At 38.7% G+C, this 10,150-nt stretch overlaps 1 protein-coding gene across 5 annotated transcripts in view; it reads right to left on the bottom strand.

Annotated features, from left to right (window-relative positions):
• Positions 1 to 1,437: 1,437 nt before the first annotated feature.
• Positions 1,438 to 10,150, bottom strand: part of phldb2b (pleckstrin homology-like domain, family B, member 2b) — a 38,313-nt gene continuing 29,600 nt past the window's right edge. For 4 of the 5 annotated variants that reach the window (XM_088001137.1, XM_088001139.1, XM_088001138.1 and 1 more), the window contains 8 exons: positions 8,929 to 9,072; positions 8,694 to 8,793; positions 7,582 to 7,732; positions 5,111 to 5,201; positions 4,819 to 4,965; positions 3,649 to 3,868; positions 3,394 to 3,479; positions 1,438 to 3,257 (listed from right to left, as the gene is read on the bottom strand). In XM_088001137.1, coding sequence (XP_087857263.1) covers positions 3,117 to 3,257; positions 3,394 to 3,479; positions 3,649 to 3,868; positions 4,819 to 4,965; positions 5,111 to 5,201; positions 7,582 to 7,732; positions 8,694 to 8,793; positions 8,929 to 9,072 — 1,080 coding nt within the window. In that variant the 3' untranslated portion in view covers positions 1,438 to 3,116. Of the gene's footprint in view, positions 3,258 to 3,393; positions 3,480 to 3,648; positions 3,869 to 4,818; positions 4,966 to 5,110; positions 5,202 to 7,581; positions 7,733 to 8,693; positions 8,794 to 8,928; positions 9,073 to 9,801; positions 10,021 to 10,150 lie in introns of all 5 variants that reach the window. The other variant, XM_088001141.1, reaches the window with a different exon arrangement.

The raw sequence follows: 10,150 nt of genomic DNA, 5'->3' as shown, positions 1-10,150 counted from the left end.
AGTCAAGATCGGCAGTGAGAGGGAGAGGAGAAACTGTTACTGACTGAAACAATCGTTTGAAACTCCACTACCATCGGACCAACCAGCCTTCGTCCACCCAACATACAGTATTTATGAGCCACTTTTGTCACGATTTCTTTCTGGTGGTTTTGTTTCAATTTTTGCTGTTTTTGTGACGTGTTCTCTGTTGAAGTCCAGTCTTTAAGATTATTATGCTGTAAAGATAGTATGTGCGACACACCTGCAAAAATAGCGTTCATTATGTCTCATTTTTGCATTTTATTCGCGCAAGGATTCATGGGTAAACTAGCTAACCAACAAATATGCAACGTATCACGTAAACTGCGATGCTAACTTTATTTTTTTCTACATAAATAGTTTTGTAATTTCATGCAAACTGAGACGTCTGTTTGCTCTTGTAAAGGAATCATCTTATTTTATTTGCTTGCATGATTGCTTGTTTTTGTTTTGGTGTGTGGTGGGGGGGACCATTTTTTTCAGTAATACATTGGCTTTATTACTGAAAATCAGAAATCATCCAATCTGTTCACTGCCTGAGTGGAAGTGTATAGCAACCCCCCCCCCCCCAAAAAAAAATACTACATTTGAATCAAACTTAATCAAAAACCTTATTTCAAGCAGTCAGTAATGCAGTACTGGTTAGTGGCACCCGGAGGTGCTCGAAGTCCGTGCCATTGGACTTGGATGGACTCCAACGAATAGATCTCATCTCAAAATAACATTACGTGTGTTGTTCTTCATTATGCTTAGCTGTTGCATAAAATTCTGGAAAGTTAACTGATAGTGGTTTTGCTTTACCAAATGGGTTACTCTCTCTCTTAAAAGAAAAAAAAAAAACCTCAGTTTATGTCAGGATCTTAGGTCGTTTGAGTTTATTTAGGGTTTTATTATTATTTGTGTTTCTCAGTTCTTCCTATGAGATATGCATCGTTTCTATTTTTATTTCAGTTCCTTCATAGTGATTTTACTTATGTTTATTTCTTGCGTCTAGTCCTTTTCTTGTTTTCTCTAGTTGTTATTATGTTTCTTATATCCAATTATTTTGTTGGATTAATTCCCTCGCCCCTCTGTGTCACTTCCTGTTTCTTTCTCTCTCCTCAACCTGCCTTCTGCTCTGTCCCCACACCTGCAACCCGTTAGTTCACCAGCCCCGGTCTTTTGTTCAGCAACTATTCCTTTTGTTGGAATTTAAAACCAAACTGTGACCTATCGGCAAAAACTATCTAGCAGCGAAGAGCTAAAAAGATGACTGCAAATAAAAGTGAAGCGTTTATGTATCGTGTTTTGTGCATTTCTCATTGCGTACGATTTAATAATTGGGTATTTCAAACATTATACTTCATTCTCACGATAGAGTCACAGTGGCTATTTTGAAGGGCAGCAGTACATGATTTCTTCAAAAAGAAACAACATAAATGATATAGATATACCATTTATTATTCATATGAAAATACAAAAAATTAATATACATACTTTGATAAATATGGTGGAATCAACATACAAACGTGTATATATTCATTTAAAAAAAATGTATACTAATAGCGTAAATCAGGCTTTGGAAATCTTCTGCTGAAATAGTTCAATTAGACAGTCCAAATGATCATGTCTCATCATGTTAAAACAGAATTTTTATTCTTCTGATACTTTTCTACTTTAAAAGCAGCAAAGAAACCACATATACATTATATAGCTTGGATATAAACTTTGGTCAACAAAATAAAGAGAAGAAGCAAAGCTAGGTGACCTGTAAGAAGCTACATAACAGATAAATGTTATAAACTGGCTTTAATAATCACCATGATCATTTAAAACAGAACATTTTATTATTGGTAATAAATGCCATGCAATGAAAGCTAGTGGATGAAAGCAGCACAATAATGAGCCGGATTTTATAAGTAGCACAATGTACCATAGATTTCTCTGCTTCACATCTTAGTAAACACTCAATCCATGGCACGGATTTGAAAGATTACTTCATGAATACAAATCCAGAACGTATACATGTAAAAAATACTGCCACGTAACATACACAAAAACTAAATGTCATGTGTTGAAAATTAGGGTCACTTGTCAGTTATCTTTAAAATTAACTAAAGCTTTCCAGCAAAAATGCACAAATATAATGATGTTTTGTGACTTCGTGAATCATGTCACCAAGTTTTATTTAAAAAATAAAACTTGGTGATCTATGACGATCCTCTTGTGAAGCCAAGGACAATGTTTTGTATTATGTGAAGATGTTCCAAGGAATACGACACAGCAATAGCACCTTTGGAGCTACATTGGGAGCCCTTTATTAATACCGTGCAACCCAAAACAGAAACCTATCTACCTAATGTTTATGTTGCACTCATAATCATATGTAGACACGGGCACTGCACAGTTCAGACCTGAGAATGCCATAGCAATAAAACAAGTTAAAAAGGCAGTTCTATACTAGTGTTTCTTGCATTTTGTTCTCAAAATTATTTTTGAAAAACACTTTTGAAGTCTTGAGTGAGCACCAGAAAATGAAGCTCATCAATGATGGACTATAGTCTTGATAGGAAGGATGTAAAATACAACTCCAACTGGAATTAGGGATCAGTTTTTTTGATGGATTATACATTTATTATTATTATTCTTTTTAGAAAATATTGTGCTCTCCTCTCCTTGGTGGAGAACATTTTGGTAGAGATGTAATATTTGGGCCTGCTTAAGAGGTGAGCTGAAATTCACTTTAAGGCAGAGCGGTGCATCACAGTACCTTTCAGAATGACTTGTGTATTTTTCTTTTTAAATGAAGCATAGCTTGTATAAAATTTTAGTAATTATAAGCCTGTATGTGTCCACAGATCAACATGAGTGGTCCACCCTAAAAGGTAATAATATTTATAAGATCCTGCTCAGGTCCCGTCTGTCTCTAATGTATTCATATATCTCAGGCAGAAGTGATGACGAGAAACACAGACCCACTACCTATAAGTGGGCATACAATTTTTTTTTTTTTAATTAAGCTGCCAGAATGAAGAGCATTTTATGATGCTCTGTCGGTCACACAAATGGCAAAAACCCCTAGACATTCCCATTGATGGTCAGGAGGACCCTGCCTGCCACTACACCATGAACTGTGTGTATCCTTCCGCCCCGGTGACGATCACATCCATCCAGATCCTCATGGCCTCGGGAGAGGGCGCCACCATGTAGTACACCCTGTCATGAGTCTTAACGCTGAAGGTCAGGGAGGGGTTCGGGCTCTGAAAGAAAATGGTTTAAAATGAGGAGAAACGGCTCAAAAAGAATAAAGAAATAAAATAAAGGAAAGCTCGGGAATGACGATTAGTCAAAAGCCAAGGCTATGTTCGATAGATAGACATGAATGTGACCACATACCTTGTGCGCACTTTTCAAATGGTCATAATACACTTCTTCAATAGCTTGGAAGTAAATCACACCTTTCAGCTTAGCCTCATGTTTGTCTGTAGATGAGAAATTGCAGAAATATTGCCAAAACATAAATTGAGTCAAGAAAACCTCTGTAGAATTTCTTTGGTTTAAGACATCCACCATCGTTTGGTTATTACTTTTAATCATTGCAGCTTTAAAGTACCATAAATACATCTGCAGAAGCGTGTTTCCTGTAGCTACCTGCGTAGTAGGACAAAGTGCGACGGTTGCGGTCAAAGACGAACCAGCGTTTCTTCCATGTTTTGATCTTGCCTCCCATCTTGATCAGGTAGCCTCGGCAGGTCTTTTCCGAGATGGATAAGTGGAAGCAGGTGTCTGTGTTGTGACCCGCTGACTCAATGTGAGTCCGCAGGTCAAAGTCGTCCTTCCTCACTGGCAGGTAGCGAGTCAGCGGCCGGGACTGGAGAGGAAGGAGAGGACAGCTCGGTAAGGGAATGAACTGCTTGAAGGGATGATATAATTCACAATAGTTGCACAAATGTATTTCATTTGTGGCCAAACATGAAAGTGTAGAAGGAGAAACTGGTGGAGCTGTAGAAATTCCAGACTATTGGAACAGTCTTTATGGCTATAAAAGAAGCTTTGTGTCTGTCTACAATGGCTTTCTGTTGGTTAAAATGTAAATCAAAACAGCATAATCCTTTGGGAAGTTCTCCATTGCTGGTTTGCGTGGTTAAAATGCTTTTGATTTGTTCCACAGTGCACCCACTCTTTGAATGGAGCTATTAAATGAATTCTTGGGGAACGACGGAACCCGGGAAGTCAGAGCTCAGATCTAGGAATGATGAAAAATCTACATTAAATGTGTTCCAGCTACAAGCCATTGCCATAGATAGCTGGTGTTGTGTGAGCACGATTTCTACAAGTTGATAGCTGGTCTTTGGATTACATGCATTCAAACAGAAACGGAGTAACAATACATAAGTAAATAAGAGAAAGCTACCATTTGACATTTGAGAAAATAACTTTTTTTTTTCTTTTAGTGTTTTAAAGACTCTGGGCAACTTTTATTTATCTCTAGTTCAAACGATGAAATACTTAGGTCAACCAAACCTGTGCTGACTTATTCCAGACAAGATTGAAATGATTTAAAATACAATTTGCTGTTTGTCAAACATATACAGAGTGAAAAATTATAAAAATGTCTGTTCAGCATATGGCAATCCATTTTAGAGTTAACCGGTTGTTTTTTTTGTTTTGTTTTTTGCAGCTTCCATGCCTGGCCGATGCTAATAGGCTTTACATACAAAATAAGAAACAGCTACATGTGCAGAGAACTATTTTTATTATTATTATTATTATTATTATTATTATGTGGATGGTGGAAGACTAGATGACTTTCTTCTTCACCTGTGCCCTTTGTTTCTCTCTCATCTTCACTTCACGATCGATGAGTTTCTGACGTCTGCTCGTCTCCTCCTGCAGTCTTTTTTCCAGGTCCTCTCTCCTTCTCCTCTCCTCTTCCAAGGCCTGCTTGCGCATCTCCATTTCTCGTTCCTTAGGGGCCGTAACAAACAAAAAAAGGACATACAGATATGGATAAACCTTGATATAATAAATCTAAGTAAAATACTTCTAATTATGAGTTTAAAGTATTAACAGGAGTGAAAATAAATGGACCTTTTTTTATGGCATGCCTTACCTTGTGTTCCAGGAGGCGGTTCTTCTCAGCCTGTGCCTCCCTCAGCAGACGCTCCATCTCCTCTAGCCGGGCCATGTTTGAAGTACTGGCGCTGCAGCCCACAGACAAATGAGTCGCACATCAGAAACAAAGTGAGACTAACATGATGTCTTGGTTTAAATGAAAGCCAAACAGGTATTAGTGCACAAGGAGCAGTTAATGTTTCTATATACAATAATAAAGACTCGCAACTCAACAGCGTTGAGTCTTGAAAAGAACTGTGTTTAGTCTTCTAACCCAGAAGCTGCACTCTCTGGAGAATAATTCAGATTACTGCCTGTTTATGTTGTGTCTATTCATGTTACAGGGCCACTGGCAGAGAAAACAGGATGCCAAGGAAATTTAGGACAGTTCCAGCTTTGTCTCTCTCTCTCTCTCTCTCTCTCTCTCTCTGACAGAACACAAGGCATGGTTTATCCTCAGTCTCTTAGTCTGCAGATGGTCCACACATGACAAGCATTTTTGACAGACATCAAAGGCATTTCAGTAGGTATTTAAATGCATGTGGTTTTGCGACTTTAAGCTCATTGTTTTTTTTTTTTTCTTTTCAATTGCGCTGATTCATATTATGTTTGCCTATTTGTTCTTCTGCCAAGCAAAGGCACGGATGCTCTTTCCATCCCTTATTAGGTAAATTCCATTGATTTTCTGGAGCTTATGCTAATCCCAACTCGAAAAATCCTTAACCCTAACAAAAACTTACTTTTGACCTCCCAAAACTGAGGAGATCCCTCTCAATAAAACGGTGCAGATTGATTTATGGCCCTAATACATATGTAATAAACTTCCATGCAGATTTACAGTTTCCTTTTATGCGGAGCCGGAGGGAAATAGAAACTCCGTGTTGATGTGTGATGATGTCATAACATAGTTGAGAGGAATGGTCCGCATTAGACTTTGGTATACACAAACCAGGGAGATGTGGGGGAGAAAAGCAGCAACAGAGATGACAAAAGAAAAGTGAGTGGGAGGGAAGGAAGATCGTAGAAAAAAATAAAAGCATGCAATCCTGTTTCCCGCTCGGTTTCAACTAATTTTTATTTTTTTCAAAAGAGATCATTAAATTTCCAGTTTGAAGTCAAATCTGCCCAAATTATATGCTGGTACAGAAATTTTAGATACAAAATGGTTTCCTGTAACTAATAAAAATTAACTCATTACTAAAGTTAAATATAAGAAAGTCTGTATTTCTTAAAGTAGCAGTAGCTTTTCAAGCTATTACATGTTTTTTTGTGTGGAAAATACTGATTCTATATGGCGTTTCTTCTCTTTCTTTAACTCAGTTTTGTTTTAGTCAGCCCTGTCTCAACAAAAATCTTACCTTAATCGATGAGAGGGAAATGTACTCATAGTCATCATGTTCAATTTAGAATCAAAAATAAGAAGCCAAAAAAAAATTTCCCAAGTCCCGGAGTAAGCGTTTCGTCCAGCACAGGTTCATATTCCACAGCATTCCTTACGATTCAATTTAAACAGGTCCAGTCCACTGTGAGCAGGTAGATCGCAATCCGACAGAGATCAAGCTAAATCCTACTGAAAGACATTCTGCTAAATGGATTCAAATCTGCTGGAAACACGACTGCAGAAGTCAGAGAAACAAGACACGGGCAAAAAAAAGAAAAAAAAAAAAGGGACGGATGCAAGTGTTGTAAATCAGAGCAAGAGAAAGAGCAAGCACACATGGTTTCAGTCCAGATGGGGGGGCTCAAGCCCAAAAATCCGCCGCCACCCCCATTCGTTTTGTTCAGCTCGTTTCAACCTGAGGGGGCTGACTGCTACGGCACACATGCAGACACTCACAGAACTTCATGTTTTCCGTTTTCCGTAACATGATGCCTAGACTACTAATCAAGAGTAGCCCTCAACACACACAGTGCACAGATCCCACTCTCCGAATTGGAGAACATGAAAGGCGGGAAAGCCTCCCCACATGCTTTTTACATTAACACACTTTCCTCGTCTTTCTTGGTTGACGCCTCTCACCGATCACCAAATTCAGATGTTCATTTTACAAACACAGTTCCCCCTGCTTCATTCACAGTTTTAAATGTTTTGTCCTCAAATTAGAAATGTATTTTTTTAACAATAGCGACACCTAACAACAAAAACTATTGTTTTTGCTTTATTTTTGAAGATGGTGTTTGAAGTGGGTTAGATGGCGTCAGATAACAGGAAGTCTAATATATTTCATCAAAGTTGCTTCATTCTTTCTTTTTGATTGTGGCTAATTCTATCTTCCATGGGATGAGCTGCAAAGAAGTTATGTAAGTAGTTGGAAATTCTGCAGAGAAGAGACACTTAATTATTCTAGCTGTTTTTTGTGCCGTAACTGTGCTGTAAAATTTGTGAGAAATTTACAAAAATCTGTGTTGTTTTGTCTCACTATCCACTGTAATACATTTGTAAATACAACAACACAAGCATGAACTTACCTGGAGACATTGTCAGGCGAACAAGCCGAGATGCTTGTTTCGATGGAGTCACTGCTGTCCACACTCAATGTGTCAAAGGCCTGGTTTTCACGGTACCCGAAGGCATCGAGGTAGACATTAGTCTGGGAAGCCGCTCGGGAGCCAGACTGACCTGAACACACAGACAAACAGACACACAGAGAAAAGCAAAAGCCTTAGGTGCTGCTACCTGTACTTACTCTCCCTTCTTGCACAAACGGCATACCTGTCTCGGGTGTTTCATCTGGGACAGTTTGGCCAGATGGCTTTAAATTTGGATCACAAAGACCTGCCACGGTGGCACGAAGACTTACTCACACTTAAAATGGTAATAAACAAGTACGAAAAGTAGGGTTAGCCTCTACAAATACGTAGACACAAACAGGATGCGTTCTGATAGAGGGCCGATGGCAGAATGCCTCTGCAGATACTTTGAAGAGAGACTAACTCAGTCTTTGGGTGAAGGAAGAGGCACACACAAACAAAATCTGATAGCATCGGAGCCGCACAGGAGACCCACCCATCAGATGAGCCAGATCAAGGGACCAAAGGGACTGAGGGACCAGATACACGTGCCACTTCCCAGAACGACAGTCAGCGTTATAGTGCAAACAGAAAAATAAAAATAGCATTTGTATTTCCCTTTAACAAAACCTACCTGTTGCTTTCGACTTGTGCAGAGCCCATTAGATGTATTTACTTGAATGATTTGAATCCAAGAGAAGTGAACATATTTTCCTAATGAGGTGTAATGGCTTACAGAAACTATTATGGGTGGCAGTGTTAAAAGAGATCAAATAGTGACTGGAAGTTTCTTGTAAATGGGATTTTGAGCTGTTTTTATTAGATTACTAAAGAATCAAGAAACAGCTCTCCTTCACACGGTATCCTAAATTTCCCAAAACGCCATGCAACACGAACCCCTATGAATAAATCCTTAACTTGGAGAAAATTTTCTATGTATTTTCTAAAGAATTGCCAGCTGTAAGTCAGCAAAATGCCAGGACGGTTTGTACAATCTTCAATTTCTCTGAAGCAGAATGTAATTACTTAATTAACACTTGTTTCTAGTTACACTCTTCATGTGTTTGTACCTTTCTGTAGACGACGGGATTCAGTCTCCTTGCTGGACAGAGAGAGGATTCTGGGAAGAATACTGCCACAACTTGAGCTTTGTACCAGAGGCTGATGGGACTAGAGGAACAAAAACAGTTTCCAACAGTAAGAAACCTCAATATGACTGAATGTGAAACTTTTCCTTCACAATTTATTAAAATACTGTGTTGTATAGCTACTGCAGGCTTGTGTGAACTGTTTACGCATGGGCACCTTTGTTTGATAGCTGCGCCCAAGTGTCGAGCATGTGAACTGGGTATTCAGAGTGGGAATGTTCTTCTTCCTGGGTAAAGTATCACTCAGATGTGAACCACTTTCCCTCTCAGAGCGCTTTCTCTCTTCCAGCAAACGGAAATGCTAATTAAACAGACAGAGAGGGAAGAATTGCATATCGATAATTCACTATTCAATTGCTGAATTTAACATAAACAGTGACGTAAAACTGATAAGTCATTGTTTAGGTCATGACGTATTACCCATTGCAATAACGTGACATAGACATTTTACTCTGCTGCCATCTGGTGGTAGAGATTAAAGTACTTATTATACAGCAGTTTTGTGTCGTTTCACGTGTGTAACATAAACACTGCGCATAGAATAAGAATATTACAGACAAAAAATTCAAAATAAGATTAATAAGAATATGCCATTAAACACAGCTGTGGCCAAAAGTTTTGAAACTGACAGAAATAATTACTGCTTTTCTTTAAGGTTGTCAATTTGGACTGAATCTAGTGTGTAAGAAAATGTGACTAATTTTCTCTAATAAAGATGCCTTCAGACTGTTTGAAAAAGCTTGAGAAGAAAAGTCTAAGGCTACCACCGGTCCTGTATCATAAAGTGAAGCATCCTTTGATCACTGACGTGTGGGACTCAGCCACAGTTCTCAAAACTGTAAATGTGTGCTTAGTGTTAATTTGTTGTCTTTCTCTTTATAACCCTTAAAAATGTATTATTATGGAACTTCAGTGAAACTAGAGTTTATGAATAAGAAATAGTAGCTTCTTTAAGTCTCCAATTTTTTTTTTTGTCACAACCACATATCAACTATAGGCAACAATACACACATAACCACACACACGTTACCTGCCTGTGTCGCTGATGATGGTTTTTGACAGGAAGAGGAGGTGGGGGAGAGTCGGGAAGAGGGGAGGGGTCTCGGTAAGTTACCATGTTCTCTGGCCAGTGCACAGAGGGAGTTTTTGGGAGGGGACGAGCATTGACGTGGGCAGAAGAAGAAGGAGAACAAGAGGAGGAGGAGGAGGAAGAGCAGTGACAGTAGGCTGATAAAGAAGAGTGACAGAGCTTTAAAAAGAAAAACAAACACTATAAGATACAGAAACTGAGCACGAGAAAAAGACAATGAAGAATAAATGTGGGAAGAGGGGAGTACTCTCATCATCTGCTGGCCTACCGAACTACACACAGCAAAAAC

The sequence above is a fragment of the Poecilia mexicana genome, unplaced genomic scaffold, assembly GCF_051168715.1.
Source record: "Poecilia mexicana isolate PSO_F unplaced genomic scaffold, ASM5116871v1 scaffold_20, whole genome shotgun sequence".
In the NCBI taxonomy this organism is placed as follows: Eukaryota; Metazoa; Chordata; class Actinopteri; order Cyprinodontiformes; family Poeciliidae; genus Poecilia; species Poecilia mexicana.
This window is presented reverse-complemented; position numbering and strand designations above follow the sequence as displayed.